We start from the raw sequence: 26,861 nt of genomic DNA on the forward strand, positions 1-26,861 counted from the left end.
TAAGCTGATACCATATGCTATTTGAGTTCTGCAAGCCCTTTCCTGAAAGATGTATTGTTAATTACTAAGCTCCAAGCATATTCAATTAATTCTTCTCCCCATGGAGAAGAGACTGAGAGCATTTGTCTCTTTTCTATGGCTTTATGGTTTAGTTGAAATGAGTTCACATGCAAAACTTACTGCCAAAGATTCTCTGGGCTTTTAGGCTCCTTGTTATACTGTCTTTGGCAAACCATTTAAACTCAGTTTCCATTATTTACATGGGATTCCCTTCCTGAGGGAGTCTTAAGTCAGTATATTCAAATCCATTCTCACTAAAGCAGAGCAGAACATTAACTTGGGATTTAGAGACCTTAAAAGCCTTTTCCTCATAGAGCCATTCACCAAATATGCAACTGGGCAAAGAATGTGAAGAATCCCTCTGCAAAAGCTTTATTAGGTTATTTAGTAGAGAGATATAAAGAGATTATTTTATTTCCTCTGAAGTAGTTCCCATATCAAACTCCTCTTTGGCCTTGGTTTTGTTCACTAAGCATATATGTAAACAAACAAGTCCCAGAGAGATGAAATTATTATTTTTATAAATAATTATTTTCTTCCTTCATCTTGTTTCTTATCTTGGTGTTTAAAGTACTTGAGCAAGAAGCAAGGATTATTGTGCTTATACCTTGGAAGGAGATTCAGATGAGGAGGATCAAAGAGTAACTCAAGCAGAACTGCACTAACATACTACTTGGGTTCTGTTTTAGGGCCACACTTTCTGGGGCATACTCTGAGAATGGATATGGAAGAGATGCAAATGGCCTCCTTGTTGCTGCATGAATTACTGAGTGGGTAGTACTCGATCACTGTGCAGAAGATTATAAATCTCTCGGAGACTAGGCTAGCCTTCACACTTGCAATTTTCCACCACTGTATGACACTGCAGCAGTTGACTCTGAAATGTCTCCCACAAACTCACATCTTGCACTCTGGTCCCCCAACCCATGGTGCTATTTTAAAGGCTAAGAAGTATTTAAGATGTGATATTTCCTGATCACCAAAATATACAATGAACTCAAGAAGCTAGCCAACAAAACACCAAACAATGCAATTAAAAGATGGAGTGCAGAACTAAATAGAGAATTCTCAATAGAGGAATCCAAAATGGCTGAAAGACTCTTGAAGTGCTCAACATCCTTAGCCATCAGGGAAATGCAGCTCAAAACCTCACTGAGATACCATCTTACTCCTGTCAGAATGGCTAAAATCAGTAACACCAATGACAATCTATGCTGGAGAGGATGTGGAGAAAGAGGAACACTTCCCCATTGCTGGTGGGAGTGCAAACTTGTACATCCATTTTGGAAATCACTGAAGAATGGATAGAGAAAATTTACACAATGGAATACTACTCAGCGAAAAAAAAAATGGAATCTTGAAATTCACAGGCAAATGGATGGAACTAGAAGAAACCATCCTCAGTGAGGTAACCCAATCACAAAAAGATAAACATGGTATGTACTCACTCGTTTTTGATTTTTAGACATAGAGCAAAGGATCACTAGCCCACAATCCACACTGCCAAAGGAGCTAGAAAAAAAGGAGGACCCCAAGAGAAGATGGTGTAGTCCCTTGAAGAAGGGGATGGGGACAAGAACCCCTGACCAAATTGGAGCCCAGGGACAGGGAGAGGAAGGAGAGTTTTCATCCAGTTGCTTTTCGAAGCAGAAACAGACACCCACAGCTAAGCAATGAACCATACTACTGGAATCCAATTGTGGAGAGGGAGGAGGGTTGAGCAAAGGAGCCAAGACAGGGATGGAGAGACCTGCAGAAACAGTGGACCTGACCTACTGATAGAATGGAGAGCCTAGTCATAAAGCTGGGGAAACAGCACGGGACCAATTCAAGGCCCCTGAATGTGGGTATCAGCTAGGAGTCCAAGACAGTCTAAGGGTCCTCTAACAGCAGAGCCAGTCTTTATCCCTAGAGCACAAATGGACTTTGGGAGCCCATTCCCTAAGGAGGGATACTATTGCAGCCAAGATACAGCAAGGAGGGCCTAGGCCCTCCCCCAAACAATATGACAGACTTTGAAGTTCCTTGGTGGAGGGCCTCACTATCCCTGGGGAGAAGTGGGGGGGGGTTGGGGTAGGTTGGGTGGGGAGCATGGGAAGATGGGAGGGAATGGGGGGGATGGATATGTGTAAATATGAGTAATTAAAAATAAAAAATGAGGAAACTAGATGTGATATTTGCTGCAGGTAGGAGGTAAGGAGAGACAGGCCTTTGAAGGTTATGACCAAAGGGGCTGGAGAGGTGGCTCAGTGGTTAAGAAGGTTTGGTCCTACCCTAGTTCAACTCATGCTCACATTACCTCTAGGTCTGTGCAGTGTTAGCAGTCTCTGCCATGTGTTTATGTCACCATGAACACTTCTATGCCTTCTCTGTTGTAATGGACTGAAGTCTCCTCAAGCGGTAAGCCAAGAAGAAACCTTTTCTCACTCAAATTGCTTTTGTAGGTGTTTTGTGATAGCACTAAGAAAAGCAACTAACAACAATTATTAATTAGTGTACAATGTGAATCTACAAGGCAATATTCTGGTGCTCCAACAGACAAGAGAGACTCCTTCCCCTAATGTCAAACTCTGACCTTCATTCTTTTGACTCTAAATCTAGAAGTTGCTATTCAATCACACTAACTTCTAGACCCCCAAGTAAACGACAGGCATCCAGAAGAAAATCTAAGTTCCTTTGGATCAACTAGATAATACAATATACCATAGAAATCAAAATTAAGGAAAAAAGACTCCCCAATGATTGAGGACTTGTCATCTACCAGACAAGGGTTAGTAAACTTTTCTGTCACTACAGTTTTTTACTATTGTATAGTATTTTAGACTTGGTAGACCAGGCATTTTCTCTGTGTCTCTCTGGCATTTTCTCTTTATTTCTCACCCTTTTATTTGGTTTCTTCACTTCATTTTATCCCATCTTAAAATTGTGAAAATCATCCCTATTTCATGTTTTGTGAGCTAAAGATAGAATTTGACATAAATTCTGTATAGTTCATAAAAGTACTGAATTTGGAAAACTCCACAATATCAAAGGATAGGTTATGATGCAGGTCTTGGGGCAGCAATTATAGCTGAAAGTCACTCAGTATGATAAAGTTTATCATACAAATGCATGCTGTTTACTAGCAATGATTTCACCTCCCAGACTTACCATTCATTTAGACTATTGTTATATCTCTTGGTCTTTGAGCAATATTAAAGATAAAGCCACATTTGGCTTTATATATACACTATATCCTTGTCATCCCCCAAATCTAAATTTTATGGTTTCTACTGTTTCAGAATCATCTCAAAATGTTCATGGATTTTGAAAATGTTTCATGTTTTAGTTGACACTTGTGAATCTGTTATATGGGAATTCGTTATATAGCCAGAGGGAGATGGACACCTACTTGACGCTTGCTCTGAAGTCTCCTCTTGTATCAGTGGAATCATTCTTTATTTGAGAGGGAGAAAAGAAGACTTAAATGATGAAAACCTCTAGGGTTACCAATGACTTATAAGACATATGAAATTATAGGAATTAACTAGAAAACAGACCCACAGAAATTAAATTAGCTATCTGTAAACTTTATCAAAACATTATATAAGTGGAATAAGAAATGTAATTCATAAATATTTTGGGTGGCTAGGAAATAGCTGAGTTGGTGAAGTGGTTGTTGTACAAGCACAAAGACCCGGGTTTAATCTCCAGATCCCACATAAAAAGAAGCTGGCTAGGATGATACACACCTGAAACCCCAGCACTAGCTAGGGAGAGACAGGCAGATAACTAGAGCTTACTGGTCAGGCAACTGAGTTCCAGGCAACTGAGAAAGACTGTCTCAAAAGACAAGGTAGAAAATGTTCTAAGGAATGAAAGCCGAGGCTGACTTCTGTTTTCATACTACAGGAAATACATCATATCCACAGCAGCAACATACATCACACCCACAGGAACATACATCAAACCCACAGTAACATACATCACACCCACAGGAGTATACATCATACCCACAGTAACATACATCATATCCACAGTAACATACATCACACCCACAGGAACATACATCACACCCACAGGAACATACATCATATCCACAGTAACATACATCTTACCCACAGAAACATACATCATATCCACAGCAACATACATCATATTCACAGGAAATACATCATATCCACAGCAGCAACATACATCACACCCACAGGAACATACATCACACCCACAGTAACATACATCAAACCCACAGTAACACACATCACACCCACAGTAACATACATCATATCCACAGTAACATACATCATATCCACAGAAACATACATCTTACCCTCATAAACATACATCACACCCACAGGAATATACATCATACCCACAGTAACATACATCACACCCACAGGAACATACATCACACCCACAGTAACATACATCATATCCACAGGAACATACATCATATTCACAGGAACATACATCACACCCACAGGAACATACTTCACACCCACAGTAACATACATCATATCCACAGTAACATACATCTTACCCACAGGAACATACATCATACCCACAGTAACATACATCACACCCACAGTAACATACATCACACCCACAGTAACATACTTCACACCCACAGTAACATACATCATACCCACAGTAACATACATCATACCCACAGAAACATACATCATACCCACAGTAACATACATCATACCTACAGTAGCATACATCACACCCACAGGAACATACATCATACCTACAGTAACATACATCACACCCACAGTAACATACATCATACGCACAGTAACATACATGCACCAGCATACAGATTTGCAGAATTTCTCCCATCAGAAAAGTTTCTGCATTACAAGCAAACTAGAACTTTGAAGAAATGTCTTCATTTGTTTTTCAGTCAATCTCCACTGAATTTTAATAGTCTCAGCTGTCAGGATTTATGTGTCCCTTGTAAATGACTAAATTCTTCATTTTAATGTTTATCAAAACTCTTCAGTTTAGACCACACACCCAAATTGCAATCTTGAAAGTCCCAAGTTGATGAAGTGTTTTAGGATAGACACCTGTGTTCAAGTTTTGAGTGGCAAAACCACAGCTGCAGGACATCAATGTTCAACCCTTGTGTTTATCTCCCTTCTTATTTCATCCCTGTGCAATTTAATTAAGAGTTGGGGGTTAACCAAGTGTTGACTGCTCAAAGATGTCAGTCCACAGGTCCTTCCTTGTTCAATTCTAGTCCATAAAAGAATAAAAGGCATTGTTCTGGGTCCCGATGAGGCAAGAAAACAAAAGAAACAAACAAAAAACCCTAACCAACCTTCCAACCAACCAACCAAAAAAACCCAGATTTAATCCCTGCCTATTTCCTATATACAGCGATACAAGAAAAATATATAACTAGTAAAAATAGCTGTTAAAAGTTGAGCTCAAGACAGGTTACAAGGGAATATGTGCTTAGCTGTGAAATGGACTTACACATTATAAATAATGCACGACATTAGAAAAGTGATCATTTGCCCACTCATTAGTCATTTGATGGTGTTTACATTGGGCCATGCTATAGTTTTCCATACAAATTTCCTTAAAATTCCAGAGTCACATATCTAGCTTCCTACTTGGTATTGCCAGCCTAGACTTATAAAGCACTGGGAACTCAGCACTTTTATAACGGACTTACAATCTTGCTCCTGTCTCATACACTTTCCACTGAAGGACAATTGGTTCTGAATGTACAGGTAAAAACTTAACAGCAGGGGATGGGGAGATCTCTCAGCAGTGAAGGGCACTTGCTGCTCTCACAGAGAACCTGGGATCAGTTTCCAAGAGGGACATTCAGTGGCTCACGACTAACAGTAATCCAGTTACATGAGATTGAATGCCTTCTGTGTGTACCACAGATACATACACATAGGCAAAGCATTCATACACGTATGATAAAAAATAAATGACCCCTTTAAAGGAACGTGCACAGCAAACCCAGACTGCTTTCTTTTTCCCACACTTTGTAACTCATACCAAAGCCTAGTAGTTGTTGTGCTAGTGAAATGTATCCAGAATCCAAACACTTCTCACTAACCCAGGAGAAAAACCACACTGGGCTTTAGCTGGTGTCACTGCAATGGTTTTTCTGACTACCAATGTTCCTACTGCTCCCCAGTTTGCTTTCTGTAGCCCTAGATCCTTTTGTAGAGACTCTGATTCATGGGTCAAAATCCAAAATCATCAGGTTGAAAGAGAGCAAGGTGGAGAGCTTAGATTCCCATCTTTCAAAACTGAGTCAGAGGGACATCGCAGGTGATCCTCTATTGCACTGGTTCTCAATGTGTGGGCTCATGACCCCTTAGGGGAGCAAATGACCCTCTCACAGGGTTGCATATCAGATATTTACATTATGATTCATAACAGTAACGAAATTAGTTTTGAAGTAGCAAGGAAAAGAATTTTATGTTGGGAATGTCACTACAACATGACGAACTGCAGCATTAGGAAGGCTGAAAACCACTGCTCTATTAGAATAAACCAGAACTACTTACAGAAAGCCCAGATTCCCAGCATCTCCACCAGGCCTTCTCATAAAAAGTTCTGAGAGTACAGAGGTCCAGGATCTCCTTGCATAGGTGTCTCCATACGAAGTTGACACAAGCCAAAATTGTCAAAGCAGCATCTTGGAAGGTGAGCAATGTTCTCCTTAGCAAATTTGTTCAAGAGATATTACAGCCCCATTGCAACACATCCAGAACAAATGACTCCTGAAATGTCCACCACCTTCACACCTCACAGCCAGGGCAGGGACCCCAGGGGTATTTCTTCACTGTACTGCATACACATATGAATTCTGGAGTTGCCCTGGAGGACACTGTCAAGGTGACACAATGACTTTTTTCCAGCACATGTCATCCTAGGTGGTCCAAGAGTTTCTTATAAAAACTTTGTTTGTCAGTTTCATCCTTATTTTCTTTGAAGTGGAAACAGGGTGGAAAGCACAATGACTTTCGGAATCAGTGGGCACTGTGGCCTGCAGAGCCCACACTTAGCAGTTCCAGGACTAGGACAAAGTGTCCAGGCTTCTGAACCTCTGGTTCATCATCAGTAAGTTCTTGTTAAACCTATTGAACTGTCTGCTTGACACGTGATAATTGTGCATGTTTGTGGGCTGCCATGTGACATTTCAATCTATTTATTCATTGCATAACGTCTAGAACAGAGTAAGCATATTTATTTCTTTAAACATCTGTCATTTACTTGTGGTGAAGGCATTCAAAATTCTTTCTTTTAGATTTTTAAATATATATTATGTTATTATGACATGGTGAATTCTTTTGTTTTCAGAGTTCAGGACTTTTGTATTTGTCTTAGAGTCACTGAAGCAAAAAAAAAATTATAAAACATCCATTTACAACCCCCAACACACACACACACACACACACACACACACACACACACACACACACTCACCAAAATCTATTTGTTGGAAAAATGGTCTCATACATGAGATGAAATTAAATAAATTAAAAATATGTGGATAAGGGTAGCTCTAGCCATGGTGAATTCTTTATTATCCCATTTAATGTTGGTAAAAGAACTAGATAAATCAAAAGGATACTTAGAAAATAGTAAATTGCTATTGAATACTTTACAATATTTTACTTGTTTTCAAAAACTATAATCCAATTAGAAAAACTATTGCTGTTAGTAACATACACATATGTCTGTATACAATCTATTAATATGTTAATACTATTATTATAGTTAGAAAACAGGACTTTGTTAACCTTTGAGCAATCTCAAACACTTTTAAGTTTTATAGGGATAATAAGTGTGAAATGGTTTGGACTTCATGCTTTTGTGAAGAAACAGTCACAGCCCTTAATTCAAGAGTAATATTGCTTTGTGAAAACTCAAACCTTGATTTGTCATAAGAGTTGGTATGGAAAGTTACACTGTGGTCAACTGTCATTCACAGGCATATCCAGTGCCAAATGACTTTCAGGTAAGAACCGTTAGTGCAACAGGTATTTTTCATTCATTATTTACCATATCCTTGAACATCACAGTCTAAGAGAAAAACACCGTGTGAAAGCATCCAGACTCCAACACATCCCCGGTTTTGGAAACTTCAGCACACCATTTACATCCTGACAGGGGATTTCAATGACTAAGCAGATCTCTTCCCCAAATCTTAGAGTAAGGGGGACTCTGTACTTCATCCTCACTGCTTAGATAGAAACACAGAGGAACAACACTATCCAATACAAAAGAAGCACAAATTTAAAAATTATATAATTTTACAATTGGCAAGAAACAACTTCTGAATGAAAACATCATGCATTCCACAAAACTCTCAATACGTTACTCTGATTTTGTGCCAAAGTTAACTAGGCATTTTGAAAAGGCATTTCCGTTTCAGAGCCAGGAAAAGGACAGAAAAACAACCCCAGATCTCTTGAAGTTAGAGGTCTAACTACCGGAATCCACAAAACATGATTGTTTATTGGCGACATACAAAATAAGACTTACAACAGAATCCACTGAAACTAAATGTCAAATTTCTTGTTGGCCACCCCCCCCCCATTGCAGAGTTAACATCAAACAAATTCTGGGAAGCGGAGGATTTCACAGACACACACCACACATTTTCATGACAGATCTAAGAAAGAAAATCATCTCTCTAAATGATAGCAATGCTTCTAAGAGATTTTTCTCCCTAAACAGCAACAACAAGGTAGCAAACTCTAGGTCACACATATCTTGATCTGAAGCCAAACACCAAACCCTCCCAAATTGTAGTGTCTATCTCCATAATAACAGTTCAATCAAGAGAGTCTGTTTGCCAACAATACAGTACCATTATGAGAGTTCTGGGTCTACTCATTTCATCATCACTTTCAAGAGGCACGATTTCATGGGATGGTTCCTCCTGGCGTCTCCTACAAATGTGTGGACAGCTCCTCTGGATCACAGAGCGAAAAGCTTGAAGCAGAACAATGCTGGCAGTGCAGCCCATCGCTGCATCCTGGAGCCTACAGAATAACTTCTATGTTGATGCTATGTTTGAAAAACAGTGGCTCCTTGTCCCTGAGAACAAGCCTACACGGCAGCTGCAGCCAGCTCACCCTCCAATCACTTCCTTGAGCTATGATCATCTGATCACGGCCAAATAGCTTGGATGCAGAGGTGGGGAAGATGTGATCCACGGAAACCGAACACACTCAACGACATCAGATCATTTCATCCGGAAAGGGTTTCTCCATGCATTTTGAAAGCATGATTTCTGTTTATTACAGTGACTGTCTTGGATTCCTGCTTCAGACTTCAGAGCTTTGGGTAAATGCATCTTTCCTCTCCTCTCTCTCTCTCTCTCTCTCTCTCTCTCTCTCTCTCTCTCTCTCTCTCTCTTTCCCTCCCTCCCTCTCCCCTCTCTCACACACAGACACACACATCATAAATCATTCTTCAAATTAAACAACTGAAAACAAGACTTCATGCTGACTTCCCTCCTCTCAAGGCAAAGGAGGTATATTGACTGACAAACAATAGTTCAAAAAAAAAATGTAAACACTTTCAGAAGGAAGTTCTTCTGGTCACTTCAGTAAGTCATTAGGGCTTTACTGTACAAAAATTCCGGAAGAGAAACAAGCATCAGAAATGTTGAGAACCCTGAATCAAGATGCTTTATCAAAAGTATGCATGCGATAACAGACCATGTGAGACATGCCAGTGTTCTGCGTGATTTCTTCTCAATGGTGTGGTTGTTCTGTTCCCACACACACAGTTCTGCAGCCTAATACATTTTCATATTTACATAGGCGGTTTGCAGGGCTGAAAACCTCTCTCTCTATCTGAGGTCACCCAGTGCACTCTGCCAAGCTGACCTCTTAGAGGCAGCTGGAAAACATTTTTAACATCCTATCAATAAGAACGAAGGCTTTTGAAAAACATATTGAGGTCTTTGGTAGTTAGGAGTCTAGTATTCCCTGACTTCTGTAAGACTAGTCACTTAGGAGCAAACTGAAGTGCGATGCTTAGAAATCACATGACCATCTGGAATGGCCTCAAGATCTAATGGTATACTGAAAACCAATAGGGCAGCAGGGGATACATGCGCTAAAAATATCTCATGGAAAATGGATTTTGCTTACAAACGAGGGAAGTATGAAATCCCCAGGAGGATTTTCAATGTTGGGATCTTCTTGCCAAGTTAATTCTTTCAGCCCAACTCTTAGAGATTTAAGTAAAAAGAATCAAAACAAAGCAATGTTCTATTTAGTTTGGGGGGCTCTTTGTGTAGAGTGCCACTGTATGAGGTTTAGCAAAGGTTTGTTCTGCTGTAAGGTGCGGTTGACCCAGCCACACTCAAGTCACTTTTACAGAGCCATATAGCAAAATGCTCAATTAGGCATCAATGACTCAGTAATCTGTCACAACACAGTATCATTTTAATTGGTATGTCTGCCATTGAAATAAAACATGTTTCTTTTCACTTTTTCCCCTCCTCTTTTAAGAAGTACTGACTGCCAATAGTTTTCATCTCTCTCTGTTTTGAGCAAACATATTTTAGGGCTGCCAGAGAAAGAGGAAAAAATGCTAACGGTGCTGGCAAGTCCTTAACTTCCTCTGGACCTCTGTCAGCATGCCTTCTCTCTAATCTAAACCATTTCACTCCAGACGACTGGGGCATTTGCTGACAAGAGGCCACAGTTTAGATCATCTGGCTCAAGTGGATTGAATATGCAAACCAAGTGCCAAGTGTGAGCCCTTGTGCATGTACCCTTTGAAATATGGATGCTCTTCTGGCTTCTATGAATGTGGTGCCCACTCTACCCACCTCCTCCCGGTCTCTTAGTAGACCTCTGTCCAGTCTTCTATATGGGTAATAATCGTTTGCTCTCGAGCACATGGTTTATCAGACACACCCCCAGTTCCAGCCAGAAGATTGAGAGGGGGAGACTGCTAGCTCAGTCACATACCCAGGGGTCCAAAGGCGCACTTTGTCTCCTGAATGCCCTTCTGGCCACCTCTCTGTAGGTCTGACTAACACTCTAGGGGGGGCATTTGGAGTCAGATGTTTGGCAGATGGCAGTCTTTAGGGAAATACACAGATGCTTTCTAGCTATTAGAAGCCTGTTTGCATCGATCCTCTCCTTGCCTCTGAGGAATCTGCCCCTATAATTGATGGGCTGCGGGGGGGAGGGGGGAGGATGGGGTTGCACTGCCATCCCCCTTCTTCCTTCCTCACTCCCTCATTCTTTCTTTCGGACTCCAAATCTCTATTTTAAGAGAATGACCAAAGTCAGTGTATAAAACAGTTATCCATTGGACAGGGAAAAAAAAAAAAAAAAAGGATGAAAAGTGGGAAATACAAATCAGACCTGTTCAACAGCTTCTAGGAAAAATCGCAGTATTCAGCAAAGTGTCAATAAAGGGGCTAGGTTCTGAGCACTAAGGTTTATATAGAGGCAACAGATGAGTCTGACAAGGGAGCACAAAAATATTCTCAAAGAAACATGCTATTTCAACATAGCATGTACACCGGAAGAAAGGAAATATTTTAAAATAAACCATATACCCTTCATCAGGAGTCTGATGTTTTTCATTATGAATCATTAATTTGGATTTAAATATGACCCAATACATAACTTATGGAGACTCTCCTTTGCTTTCATCTACGTCCTTCTCTTAGCTGGACATTCCTTTATGGTTTCATTTTAGAAACTGACTAATATTTTTAACTTCATTTTCTAATGTGATATTGTCATTTAACATGTGCATTGCTAAGCTTCCCAAAGTGTTGGGAGCAATTTTTTGAGTTGTTAAATACATACTGTGTACCAATTCATCCAGCATTTATAAAATCTTAAATCAGCACATAGTGGAAGAAAAAAGCACGAGGAAAGCCATATTGTATAGATGTAGATTAACCTTCATTTCCAAAGGAAATAAAAGGGAGGCTGAAGGAAGATGCCATTGTCAGGTTACTGTACCCCAGGCAGAAAGGTATCATAAGAAGTAAAAGGAGGGTGAGCAAAGAAGAGAAGGAGGAGGAGGAGCAGGAAGAAGAGGAAGAGGAAGGAAGGAGGAGGGAAAGAGAAGGAGGGAAAGAAAAGGAGGGAAAGAGGAGGAGGAGGAAGAAAAGATGAAAGAATTAAGGGACAGAATAAGAAGTCATTTACTAAATAGCCCACTTTACCAGAAGGTGCCACCCTTGACTCACTGCCCGGAACCTGCTTATCATCACAAGTGAATGGAGATTTTAGAGTAGTTGTCTAAGATTTTTTTGACCTATAAGTTTCTTAAGTGTAGGGGCAGATATTTCTACCACTAGAGTTTTATATCCCAAGGTCTTTTTTCTTTAATAGGAAAGGAAACACATTTAATTTAAATAAATAATGCCAACTGAACGCATTGGAGCTCTCCAGCTTTGTTAAATTATGTAGGAGTTGTACGTTTACATCCATATATCTCATCTATCTTGCCACATATCTAAATCTATCCTGACCATCCTGGGCAGGACTGTAGTCAATGAGGGTAAAGCATGGCTTCTTTGCCTTCCTCAACACTTGGGGTCTCTATGTCTTTTCCTGATAGGCAATGTTGACCTGCAGCTGAGGTCTGGGGGTCTTCTGCTATACTCCTTAGGATGTCAATGTATTGCAAAGCAAGACTGACCATTGAAGCTTTTGTGGTAGGACTAGAGATGAGTTTTAACATTTTGTAGACATCCTGGTGACATGTCCTTCATTGTATTACTCCATCTTAGCTCTAGGTCACTATTTCAAGACTATTTCAACTGTGATGAGTTATGAATAGATATTCCTCATAAATGGGACAGGCATGGGAATGTTGAGATTTTGGATGATTGGGCTGAACTGCAATACCAGCAAATTCCCATGATTAAGAGGAGTCCCCATCACATGGCCACACTTAGAGAGAAGGTATTTAACCAGTAGTTAAAGGTTAAGTGAGATCATAAATGAGGGGCCCTAATCCGGTAAGACAGGTGTCCTTACAACAGGAAGAAACATCAGGTTTCTCTCTTTTTGACTTTACATGTACAAGGTAAAGGGGCCACAGAAGACACGGATAAAAGGCAGCTCTACAGATGAGAAGGAAGTTTGAGTTTTCAGCCTCTAGAACTGCAAGAAAATATATGTAGTCTAACCCACTGGTGTGTGTGTGTGTGTGTGTGTGTGTGTGTGTGTGTGTGTGTGTGTGTATCAGGTTGGCAGTAAGATAATGCTTGGGGAAATCACATTCTAACAACAAAGTCCCAAGTGAGTGACTCAACACTAATCCAGAGAAAGGCTCTCAGGCCCCTCAGATGAGTCAAAGCAAGAATTCTTGGGGTGTTGGTCTCCCCCCCCTCTCTCTCTCTCTCTCTCTCTCTGTGTGTGTGTGTGTGTGTGTGTGTGTGTGTGTGTGTGTGTGTGTGTGTGTGATGTGCCCTCATGCCAGGAAACTCAGCTTCCCCATAAACAGAGTCTACAGTCCCAGATCTCTTTACCTACTGTCCAACAGTAGGTGAAGCATATTTGTCACCTTCCTTCTTCCCCAAACCATGTGAAGACATCATGGAGTAGCATTGAAGGGACTGATGAGACGGTATGTGTGTGTATGGCTGGGGGTGGGGAGGGTGTTCAATCAGCAGGGAAGCGAATGTGATCACAATAACCAATAAAAGCTAAAAGCGAAGGATTGAAAAGTCATGCAGGTTCTGCAGGAGGATGCAGCACACGGAGTCCAGGAAGGGCTCCTAGCTGGAGGAAGCAGGCAAAGGGATGGGAGAAATCAAGTAGAGGTAACCAACTAATAACAAGGAGGACCCTAAGAGAGACATACATGGTCCCTCGGAGAAGGGGAAAGAGACAAGATCTTCTGAGCTAATTGGGAGCATGGGGGGAGGGGAGAGAGAGCTAGGAAAAAGAGAAGGGGAGAAGAGAAGGGGAGAGGAGGACATGAGGGAGCAGGAAGATTGAGTCAGGGGAAGAATAGAGGAGGGCAAGATAGGAGATACCATAATAGAGGGAGCCATTATAGGTTTAAAGAGAAATCTGGCACTAGGGAAATGTCCAGAGATCGACAAGGATGGCCCCAACTAACAATCTAAGCAGTAGTGGAGAGACTACCTTAAATGCCCTCTCCTGATAATGAGATTGATGGCTACCTTATATGCCATCCTAGAGCCTTCATCCAGTAGCTGATGGAAGCAGAGGTAGACACCCATAGCTAAACACTGAGTTGAACTCCTGGAATCCAGTTGCAGAGAGGGAGGAGTGATGAGCAAAGGGGTCAAGACCAGGCTGGAGAAATGCACAGAAACAGCTGACCTGAACAAGGGGAGCTCATGGGCCCCAGACTGATAGCTGGGAAACCAGCATAGGACTGTTCCAGACCCCCCTGAACGTGGATGCGAGTTTGGAGGTCTGGGCAATCCATGGGGCCTTTGGTAGTGGATTAGTATTTATCTCTAGTACACGAATGAATGTTAGGAGCCCACTCCACATAGAGGGATACTCTCTCAGCCTAGACACACGGGGGAGGGTCTAAGCCCTGCTCCAAATGCTTCCACAGACTTTAAAGATTCCCCCATGGAAGGCCTCACCCTCCCTGGGGAGCAGAAAGGGAATGGGATAGGGAGGAGGAGGAGGGAGAGAACTGGGATTGACATGTAAAAGAAGCTTGTTTCTAATTTAAATAAGAAGAATCAAATAGAGGGCCTCTTTATCATTCAACATGCAGCACACCAGGAACTAGCAACACTAACAGAAAGAGGAAGTATCTTTCACAACACCTGGCATCCATGTGGGGGTACCCCACAGAAACCCTCTGGTTTGGCTTTGGCAGGGGCAGTATCTTCTCTACCTACCAGTCTTGTTCACACATCTTTGAACCAAGTCTACAGCTGATACACTGGATACTCTAAGAACATTACCAGAGTTCATCAGTCTAACCAAATGAAGAAGGAACCTTCCAAAGCCCATCTGTCTCCTCAGCCAGATATCCCAATTATGGAAATATTGCCATCGATGTGGTTAACTTATAGAAAAGTGAACCATACACAGAATCAGTATGTCTGAGCAACATGGCTCCAGTCTAAAGAGATTCTTATCCTGATGATAGATAGCCGGGTGGAAAGGCAGCCAGTGAGCATAGGGTACAAGTTAAAAGGAGCCTCAGCCTCAGAAGCCAGCTGAATTGAAGGCTCCATGAGCAGTAGGAAGTGTATCATCAAGGAACTTGACTAAATCTTCCAAGTCTCAGTGGTCGCCAGTGTGAAATGAGTATACATCCTCTATACTTCAGTGTTATTAGTGTAACTAACTACTACAACTAATATAACTGACATAACTGAAACAGAGTCTGGCTCAACGCAGTTATTGAGAAATCAAAAGTAGTGTTTCCTCCGGATTCAACATGGAAGTGATACTGTCCCTCAGAAACCTCCCCGATAGACCTTGCCTCACAGCCCTAAGCCTCAACCCATACAACTGTACTCTATCCTCTGGTGCCAACACAAAAGCTGTAACCTTCTAGTTGATTTAATATTGAATGATGTTTCTGTAAAAAACTAAGGATGTGCCTACTTGGCTGACTACACATCCTGTGCTCACTTTGCAGTCAGCCTGGTGTGTGGTAATAATGGGATGGGGTCACCAAGAAAGCACAGCTTCACAGAGCCCTTACTGTGTGAGATCAGCACATTTACTTTCTTAATACCTCAACCTACAAGAGAGTTCTATGATCACTTCCTCTTGTTGAAACTAAGGAAACTGAGGCACAGAGTAGCTAAATGGCTCAAAGAATTGCAGCTACAGTGAGTGGCAGACTCAAAATCTGAATTTTGTCATTGACTTCATAATCTCATCTTACAAGCAATTTTGAATGTTAAGTATGTCAACTCTTCCTCTTGTCTTCCAAGGCAGGTTTATACTAGACAAACTTTGGCTGTGAGGCATAGTATCAGGGAAGCAACCCTGGAAAATACCCCTTTAGAGCTCACCTGTCCCCCATAGAACACTGGGAGATTCTTGGATCACAATTGCAGAAGGCACTTATCAGTCCTAGAAAACTGTTGAGGTGATGATTGGTTTAAGTCATGTTTTATGGGGATTTAAGTAACTTTAAATGCAACCAATTTGAAATGAGAAGTTTTGAAAAATGTGTTTATCATGAGAAATATTCACTAGCAGGAATGATTTCAGTCATCCAACCAACATGGCTACCAGTGTGTATATTTGGGATGTGGAAATGCAACTGGCATATTAAGCAATCTCTTGCTGGTCTTAATGCTATGAGAAGATAGGTAAAACCAAAGTGTCCCAGAATGCAGGTCCCGGAGATTCAGCTAACAGGCTGGCCACATCACAACTACGTAGGACATGAGCTACTTGTCTTCAGAGACAGTGACGATGGTGACTACCATATATGCTAATAGAACTCACTTCCTTCTCAGACTTTGTGTACCTGTCTTCCCACCCCTATGTGCTGTACTCTACCCAGTTCTGTGATGGAAAAAAATGGGAACAGGCCTGGAGACCAAGGCAGAGAGTCAGAAAAGCCATCTGCTTATTTAAACTAGAGCAGATCTTTCATGGGAATATAAAGATAAAACCATTATCACCATCACCACCATCACCACCACCACCATCGCCAAGCTCTTGATTATACTGGGCTTCTTGTTAGATTTCTCAGAAGTTCAGCTGTTTCCAAGCTAAAGTGACCCCAATGGGGAACATATAAAAAGAGTAAAAGAAAATAGATTTTAGCTCCAAGTCAAGTAAAACCAGTTCATAGGATTTGGCTGTTTTCCAGGGAAAGGATTAGGAAGGATTTTCATCCATGTCTATCTCCAGATGGTAAGTCCTCTCACACAGAATCTCAATTAAATGGCTGGGAAGTGTGTATCAGGGCTTTGTTAGATGAAACGTGAAAACTCCAAACATCAGAGTGATTCGCTCTAAGCCATCAATGTGCTCCTTCTATGACTACTTCAACTCAAGGACTTGGCAAATGCCTGCACTTCAGTTGTACCCTATGACCCATTTTTTCCATATTTTTGTTTGCAGATTTCTTCCCTTTCCTTCTTTCTCTCTTCAATTTCACTTAATTATAGTGGCCTCCTTCTTCCAGGCGTCTTTCCCATGTGCTGACTGAGTTATACAGTTATTCACATTGGGAACAAGCATGTGGTTCTTTTGTTTTAAAAACACAGGTGTGGTTGCCAAGCCCTCCTTTATCTTCATTTTCTTCCCTTTGGCATTGGCACAGCACAAAAGCCAATTATTCTTTTGTTGGTACATTTAGATACATCAAAGAATTATCCTTCATTCTCTCTAAGTGAGCTTCCTGCTGAGTGCATGGATAATTTAAATGTTCCATTAATATCATGTATTACATTTCTCAGGTGTCTATGTTACATTGAACATAGTAAATCTTCTTCTATTTCTTAATGATGTAAGAGTTAAGCAAAAATTCAGGAAGCAGAATGCCAAAATGTAAGTTCCCAGGGAGTCATTTACTGCCTTTCTTAGGCTGAGCAAAATTTTAAAGCCTATTTTCTTGTCTGCTAAAATGTGAGTATTCATGAGGAGCCATCACATATGGCAAGGGCACATCCCAGTATCAGATACAGGGTAAATATCCTGTACATCACATATCATTGAAAAAGAGAAAAAGAGAAGACTTAAGGATTTCATGACATTGCCTCTTTTCTCCCCACCTCCTCCAGAAGTGTTGTTTTTTTTTCTTTTTTCTTTTCCCCACTTGCCTTTTCTTTGTCCGTGAACTCATGATGCTTCTTGAGTGATGGGGGAAATAAGGATTTTGGATATGCCTCCCTTGTGCTTTGAAGTTAGTTTCCATGGTAATGGGTCACAAGTTCCAGAGGCATATGCAGTCATTTTCCAGAAGTAAATGAATTTAAAACATTAGAACAATGCCTGCTTAGCTTAAGGTCTCTCATTTTGCAACCTCAACTATTCTAATCACAGCCAAGTCCCAGGAAGAAACAGCGTCTGAAGAGCTTGAAAGAGCGGCTCATGGTTTAGTTTACAAAGCTTATGGGAGCAGTTTAGGGGGCAGGTGCTCACACCGCCACTACTACCTTGTTCATTTTTGGGCATTGGTATTTCACCTTCATGTATGTCCATGTGAGAGTGTGTCTTGGAGTTACAGACAGTTGTGAGTTGATGTGTGGGTGCTGGATATTAAACCTGAGTCCTTTGGAAGAACAGCCAGTGCTCTTAACTGCTGAGCCATCTTTCCAGCCCTGCCACTATTACCTTACATGGGACTCTTCAGAGCATTCTGAACTCGACTGGCAGTAGCTTTTGGTCAGAAACAAAACAATTCCTACTAGTCTCTTAATCCAATAGGAACATGGAGCAGTCAATTAGAAGTAGAAAGATGCTCCTGTTGAAGACACTCATGTGTAGCTCCAAAGGATTGTGGTCGTTCCTGGCATCAAGCCAGCCTACTGAGAACCATTAGGCAGACATGACTTCAGCTGTGTTCCTGGTGGGAGACATGAAGTTGCATTATTCCCGTGTGGGATCTAAGTGGCTGAAAGCAATAAATATTAACTTTGAGATCAAAGCTATCTCACTTTGAATCCCGGTTTGGTTGTCTGGAACATAACTTCAGTTTTGCTCAACTGGCCAATCAGAGTTGTAACAAAGGCAGTGTAGAATGCTGGAATTAATATTCTTAGCCTTTCCTTTGCCATTACTATTAATGCAAATATGTTTATTGTTACCACACTCTCCCAAGGAAGTACCTGAAGGGTAAGGAATGGTCCAGGATCAAGGTACAAAGACAATACTCAACCAAAAGACAAAGTCTTAGCATTAGAAGAAGATACAAAGCCAAGAGAGATAGAGCAGGAAGTGTTATTGGCTCTACCTCACCAGTGAAATGGGCTCCAGTACATGACTGAGTTAAACTAACTTAAAATACGAACCACCTGCCAAGGAAATTATTGATCACAAAGGAAAGGACTGGTAGTAGCCAATCCACAAAAAATAAAAAGATAGAAAAAAATCAATGTGCATGGCATCTGTGATTCATCCATGTTGTGAGCTATAAACAGAATTAAGGTCGAGATGAATGACAGAGTGTTAAACCCTGCATGATAACCAGGAGTCACAATGACACTGATGTACCGAGAAAAATCAGATGATGTCCAGTCGCCATAATATAGTGTTAGAGAAATCTATGAGACATTCTAGAAAGAATTTCTACTGTGACAAGTATTTCTTATGATTGGCGATGAAAAGCTAAGTGGTTAAATTGAGTAAACAGAGCTATTTTCAAAAGTTAGCTATGGGAAAAATATTCTCAGATGACACTGGATAAATAAGCCATTAACAGTACTTTCAGTTCAGCCCTTGTTCTGTTTTATTTCTCATGCTCACTTTTGCTTTTGAGTCGTGGCAGGAATTAACCACCCACGTCCTAAACATCCCTACTGAAATCTAGTTTACAATAATCACGAGTTGCTTTTCAAACATAAAGATGACAGTCTTCAAAGCCATTGACAAAGGTTCTCTCAAATCAACTCCGAAGATGAGGAGACGGGCAACTTGAGCACATCAGAGTTTTTCTGCTTGCCCGACTCAGGGGAGGAGTCCATCATACCCTCAGATTAGGATACTTGAAAGGAAACAGGACAAGCCAAGAGTTGGGACAGGGTGTGGAGGTAGTCATAAGATAATGTCACATTCTCTTTAAACTTCTTGTTTTTTTTAATAAATTTAGCTTATTCTGCTGGGGTGTGAAGCCAACATTGTTCTTCAAGAGGCTGTGCAGTCTTCACTCTTGCCTTCTGTGGTGAGAGACCAGGGACGAGCATATTTCTTAGGTGATGATGGGTAAATGAGATTATCCAATCAGGTGCCTAGGATAGGAAAAGCCCAGCAGAAGAAGTCCCACAATTTTCAAGCTCACTAAGAAATACCCATAAACTCCAGTCACAGGGCCACTGAGTCCAGTATGCCTTCCATTGCCAATGGCACTGGCAGTCATGGGAAAGCAGAAACCTCCGGTAGTGAATGGAAAGAACCTCTAGCTTCCAGCATTTTAGAAGAGAAGAATGCAAGGCAGAATGCAGGATGTTGGTGTTTACCCTTTAGGCAAAATGTCATTATCTTGTTTTCTATTCAAGGGCAGAAGTGAACAAACAGGAAGAAGCTCATTTTTCATAAGGAAAGAGAACTGAAATTTGATAATGGAAAGTATCTGTCTCCCACCTCCTCCCCTAAGCCTTCTCTGTGTTCCACTTAACAAAGATCCAACACCAAGCTGCCAGATGGAAAAGCCACAGTGCAAGTGCAACTTCTCTCTGATACTTCTTGGTTATGGGAAGGGAGTGGCCACGTGGCCACCAGACTAGTATTGCTCGCACCTTGAATATGCCTTAAACAAGGATGCACAAAACATTGCCCAAATCAAGCTGCATATGTTCCTAGGTTTTTAGAATCATGTCATATGACCAAGATACAATTTTAGCCTACTTTGCAAATTACCTTAATTGAACCTTAGCCAAGGTCTGGTTGCTACCTAACAGAAGGATGAAGAGACACTCAGGAGTGTACTGTGGCTGGCTGTTACTGCTCATGGATAACTACACAGCTCTCAATATCAGAAGTGATGTGTTATATCATTGCAAAGTTCATTCAATGTATGTGATTTATTTTTAGACAGGGCCTCACTATGTAGATACAGCTAGTCTGAAACTTAGCTATGTAAACCAAGCTATGTTTGAGATCTACCTGCTTCTGCCTTCTGGAGACTGGGGTTAAAAGTGTGTGCCACCATGTCTGGCATAACTTTAAATAATAAACAGCTATAAATTGAAGGTGGGAAGCTCCACAGAAAAGGTCACTAAAATACACCCACATCAGGTGGCGTCTTTCTAGTAACTTCTGTGTTAGCATGATTTGGTCAATAATCTTTGCTGATGTCTGTTGAAAGCTTTCAAGGAAGAGGTTGTTGGTTCATGTCCAGTGTCAGCAGATAATTTCTTCCTGCATATCTGTATACGGGATCCATCATTCTCTTACCCGCTTCCTGTAGCTCTCCCTCTAGTTTTGGAACTAGATACCCAGCATTGGGGAGCAGAATAGACACCTCCAGGGAGATCACTGGCCAGATAGCCTAGCTGAAAAGTTAATCTGAAAGACTATCTCAAAGACAAGGTAGAAAACAGCAGAAGGAGAAACTCAATGAGACTTTTGGCTTCCACAGAATGTGGCCCAGGGCTAGAAGATGCTAGATCTGAAGACAGACTCTTAGAGGGAAGACTAGTGGATGAAATAGAGGAACAAACTGAGGAGAGGAAGCAGATGGTGGTTCTATGGGCGTGGAGCTATGGACACACTCTGCTGAGCAGAAATGCATTGCTCCAGCTGCCTCTTCTCTGGATTTTGTCCCATGCCTGGTTCCAAAGCTGCAATATTCTTCTATACGGTCACATATCCCAGAGACTGGCATGCATGCTCCCATGTTTCAAATATTTCAGTTCTCAACATCACCCCCTCCTTGTCACTGCTACTTTTCGAGAATAAAATGAAGGGGACTGGACAAATGGCAACACGCTTCCCATTCCCAGTTAGAATTTTGCTCGCTATAAGGTTTTCATATATTCCTTTGAAAATTTGCCTTTGTTGCTTCTAAGTGAGTCAACATTAACAGCTGAATGAAAATGAGTGAACAAGTAGCAAACACATATCACCAAAATGTCTCAGAAGCATCTGGGATTTCTTGGCTCCGCACTGCGGTGTTATTTGTATGATTGTTGCTCTCTTAAAATATTTACATATATCCACCCCACGTTCTCCTCCTTTATGATGACAGGGAAGTTCTTGTGCCTTCTGCCCCATTCCTGTGAATTCTTGTCTTCCAGGGTCATGCTCTGTCAATCTCTGCCCTCCCCTCTACTGGAACTTTCTGAAACAAATAGCACAAACTCTTCTCCCACATACAGAATAAACAAAATAACATCCTGTTTAACCTTGGGATTTCTGGGACACTCTTTGGCCTTCCGTCTTTGGCAAACAAGAGAAACATTCATCTAAAGACCCCACTCTTCTCTTCATCCTTTGCCCTTTACTCTTAACCCAATGGCTTCTACTACCAACATTCAACTCCATCAAAGGGATGCTGATCAGCTCCAGGAAATGGTTTCATATAGAAAAGGGGTCATGGGCACTCTCAGATGCACTTTACCCTACAAAGTATTGTGCTCGAACTCTCACAGAAGTAAGGATTGTTCTTGTAAGGATTGTTTCTAGGATGGCATTAGCAACGCCACTGCAGATACTCTGTCTTATGACACTGCCATATCAGCTTTCCATCTCTGTTGTCTCTCTTCCTTTCCTCATTGGATATGTAGAGGGTGCTGTTGGATACTGTTCTATGTATACTGAGACTAGAATAATACACATAGGGAAACAGACAGTTTCCCCCACCCTCCCATCTTATACACTGGTGCAAATATAAAAAGAAATTCTCCAGAGGTAATATAATGTGTAGATATCACTTGTTTTCATGTATTCTTTATAGTGCTGATTTTTGGCAATAGCTTTGATAAAGGGAATTTTAAGTGTAAAAAAAAAAAAAAAAAAAACAACCTTTCCCAAGCCTCCACCCCGATAGTTGCAATTTTGCAGACCCTAACAGTGGACACTAAACCATACTGCACTGCATAGCAAATGCTCAGAAAAGCTCAGCCCTGGGTTGAAAGCATTATCCTGTGCAGTATCATAGCATCCCTGGATCATCCTTCAGACTCCATCCTGTCTGATGTCGAACAGCACTAAAGCAATTAGTGTTATACGCACAAGTGACCTTGAGACAGAAAAATCACAGCGTTTGCAAGGGGAAAATAATGCAACTTCAATTTCATGCTCCTTTTATGCAAAAATACTGCTGTCTCTAAGGAAGACACACATGAGCCTTTTGAAGCCCTGGGGTTATGTCTTATCAACATAAAACAGCATTGAGATCACTTATCACACACACACACACACACACACACACACACACACACACACACACACACACACACACACCAGTTTTGCACATCATAGAAAACTGTCTTCAGTTTCACTAATGCACTTTCTAATCATCTCCTGCTGGCTTTTAAAAACCCAAAGGATGATGATTCCTGAATTTTAAGGTTCTCCTAGTACCTAGAAATGAATGCTTTGTTTATCATAACCCTTACAGAATCATTGCTATCAGTATCAAAATCCTTCATGGAAAACTCTACAGAGAACACTGCAGTAGGGGAAGAAGTCACTGCACTGTCCTGAGCATTTCCTGTCATCATTTCATGGAAAGTGATAGTGCCACTCTTGTCAGGAGGTCAAGGGAATTTCAACATGTTCAGTGTCTCAAGGAAGTCCATGTCCTCAGCAGGGCTGAGATGTGCCAGCTAGTGCCTCTGTGTCTTCCCCTCAGAGAAAGGCACAGACAAGTCAAGCTATTATTAGGGAGAAAAGCCAACCACTAGAAACTGTGTTCATTTGGCTCAGAATCTGCCAATTGGAGAGCCAGCCTACTAAAAATGGCTTAATACCATTTTATGTCAACAAAAGGCTGACGAGGACTTTTATGGACACTGGTGTGTTATCTTCAGAGTTTTAATCACAGAACTGTGGAAAGGCAAAACTCATTCCATCCCAAATGCTATAGCTACCACAAACAAGGTGCCATACTCAGTACAAATATATTCCTCATATTTCCAGTGGATAAAGGAGTTCCAGACCAAGGCACTGGTAGATTTAGAGTCAGGAGAGAGATTTGTTTTCAGGGTCACAGATATCAAAGTTTGTGTCCTCCCATGCTGGAAAGAGCTGCCTAGGGCTTGATTCCATTGATGAGGCCTCTGCCCCATACCAATCAACTGGGAATCCCTCCTTCTGGTTCATGGCCTTGGTGTTAGGGTTTTAACATTTGAATTCTGGAGAGGATAGAAACCTTTCAGACCACAGTAGCTATGGAGGGCCAGTTACTTCCACTGGGAGGTTTAGATGTGGTTTCTTAGAAGCTATTCATTCTAGGTCACGAATGTTGGGTAACGGATATGGGTAGAAAACGATGATAAGAAGTTCCATAAAGATAAGAGACTGGCTTCAGGAGCAGCCTTTGAAGGTAAATATGCTGGCCTTTTCCATATAAGCATCGCCCCCTGGTGTCCACAAAGAGAGGAAGCTTCAAGTGCAAGCATTCTTGTCATACTGCCTTGTAAGAGAGAGCAAACTGCTATCTCCAGTGCCATTTACTTCTTCCTGCTCTCATTCCTCCAGAGCTTACTCCCCAGCTGCACTGCTGATAAAGGCAGCTACAGCATGCACCAACAAGCTTTCCCAGGGGGTTTACCAAAGAAACTACCTCTACTTCCGAGTGACCATTTCGGACAGACATTATCATTAATATTTTGTTTCTCCTGGCAGTGATAGGACCAATTGTTTAGTTCTCCTGAACTCATAAGAATATTGACGCATGCTGTTTTAGCGGTTCCTTGCCACATTGGCAATGGCCACACCACATCTCAGGAGGATACTCACACACTCAAATCTGCATTTGTATCTCACATGCACAGATGGAAAGGAACTAGTGACAAGCCCTGCCTGTTATCCAGGGTGGGAGGAGCTGAGACTGCCCTAGAAACTCAGTACCCATTGTAGAATTGGTATGACTAAGGCAGCTCATAGGAAATAAGGCATTTAATTGGGAGCTTGCTTCCAGTTTCAGATATTAGTCCATTGTCACCATGGTGGGGAGTGTAGAGGCAGGCAGGCAAGCATGGTGATGGAGAAGTAGCTGAGAGTTCTACATATATCCTGTTCCATAGACAGAGAGAGACTGGGCATGGCATGGGCTTTTGAAGCCCCAAAGTCCACCCTCAGGGGCACAATTTCTCCAACAAGTTCATACCCAATCCAACAAGGCATACCTCCTAATATTTCTCAAATAAAGTCACTCCTTGGTGAGAGCCTTCAAATATATGGACCTATGGATGCCATGCTTATTCAAACTAGCACAGCCTATAATCCCAGCTCTTGAGAGGTAGATGTAGGTAGATCACAAGTTCATATCACCCTCCATTATATATGGAGTTTGAGTCCAGCCTTTTTTTTTTGAATGAGAAGTTGTTTCTAATGATATCTTTATGCTAAGTTCTACAAAGCAGTGCTTATATTTCATTAACATTGCTGATCATGAGTGGGCTTCCAGCTTGCTAAATCTACAAGGCATACTGTATTTTACAAGTTCTCTGACATGCAGTTAAACTGTCAAATAAGGTCAAGGATTTCTAAACTGTGGGAGAAAAAAAGCATCTTTCTTCTATTTGAAGCATCCAAACTGAAATCCCATAGCTGCTCATCTGTGAGATACAGCAGAGCCTCCTGTTGTCGGTGGTCTGCTCTCCTAAAAGTAAGGGTCATAATAGCAGAATTAAGGGAGACTTATTAACCATAAAATGATGATTCACATTTCTCAAGCTTCCCACATGCTTCCCACTTCCTTATTTAATCTATGATACAAATACATGGTTACTACTATAGTAGGCTGAGTGGTACCCTCTCCCCCAAGACATGCCAGTCCCAATGTCTAGAACTCAGAACAGGGAGGGCTATCATTGGAAACACATGTATTTTGACGTGAACTATGCTGTGAAGGTGAGAGCAGAGTAGAAGATCCACAGTAAAGAGAAGAGAAGCAGAGAAGATGAAGATGGGGGCAGACACTAGACTCATGAGGTCCAATCCAAGAAATGCCTGGGGCTCTAAAAGATACTGAGAAAGGCATCACAGTTCCTCCTGGGAGAGAGTCTAGACCCACTGATTTGCATCCAGCTTTTGGCCCAGGGCAAATTTCAGTTGTTATTTTTTTTTTAAAGCCATCTGGAGTGGTCATTGGCTACAGCTGCTGAAGGAAACTCATGCATCCTTAAAGTTGAGAAACCTGAAGCTCAGAGAAGTTAACTTTCCAGAGCTGCACAGCTACCATTGATAAATGGAAGCTGGGATATATTCTAAGTGATAGTTCCCCTACTCCAACTATGCTCTAATCAGAGGCACATGCTGGCTTTCCTGTCTACAAAGCACCTACCTGTCTACCTAAGAGGGAATTAAGAATGCTGAGTGTATGCTGAGGCAGAGTTTCAAGGCGGCCTCATCTTGCAGCTTCCTGTCTCCAGAATCAATCTTTGTTTGCATTAGAAGAGCCATTAGAGTCTGTACATCAGCAATTCAGTTCATGTGTGGCCCAGCTTCCCCACCATCGGAGAAGATGGCTCTATACTTGGCCCCCAGAGGACCGTTTTTATTTCTCTACTCGTAAGTATGATTGTCTTTACTCATGCTGGGCAATGATACAATGGAGGATGAACATTAAGTGAAACATAAAGAGTCTCAATCAAAGCCTCTCATGAAACTAATTTTAGAAAGGAGGTCATTAGATAGATTACAGTAGACTTGGAAGTGAATTGAGAAAGGAGACCTCACGTTCTTGTTAGAAAAAAAAAACAAAACAAACTTTTAACCTTTGCAATCATGAGATTGAGATTTTAGTATCTTCTAACGAGTAGTTTAAGGGTTATAACCAGCCCCCTCCCCTGGCCCCAAGGAACTCTCTAGGAGTAAAAGTACACTTTATGGTACACTTCAAGGAGAACAGGCTACCTTGCTGTTCCTACCACCCCATCACGGTCAGTGATCTGTGCTGTAAATTCAAATTTGAGAAGAGATAAAGCAAGGTCCCCAATTAAAACAGATACTGGCAGGCCCAAGGACCCAGAATCCATGGCC

At 41.4% G+C, this 26,861-nt stretch overlaps 1 protein-coding gene across 2 annotated transcripts in view; it reads right to left on the reverse strand.

Moving 5' to 3' along the window:
• Positions 1 to 26,861, reverse strand: part of Dock10 (dedicator of cytokinesis 10) — a 245,931-nt gene that overhangs the window by 187,609 nt on the left and 31,461 nt on the right. The window contains exon 1 of one of the 2 annotated variants that reach the window (XM_027397359.2): positions 8,894 to 9,052. The exons of the other annotated variant lie outside the window; for it this stretch is intronic. Coding sequence (XP_027253160.1) covers positions 8,894 to 9,052 — 159 coding nt within the window. Of the gene's footprint in view, positions 1 to 8,893; positions 9,053 to 26,861 lie in introns of those variants that run through there. 2 annotated transcript variants of the gene reach the window in all.

Source organism: Cricetulus griseus, chromosome 2, assembly GCF_003668045.3.
Source record: "Cricetulus griseus strain 17A/GY chromosome 2, alternate assembly CriGri-PICRH-1.0, whole genome shotgun sequence".
NCBI classification, from domain to species: domain Eukaryota; kingdom Metazoa; phylum Chordata; class Mammalia; order Rodentia; family Cricetidae; genus Cricetulus; species Cricetulus griseus.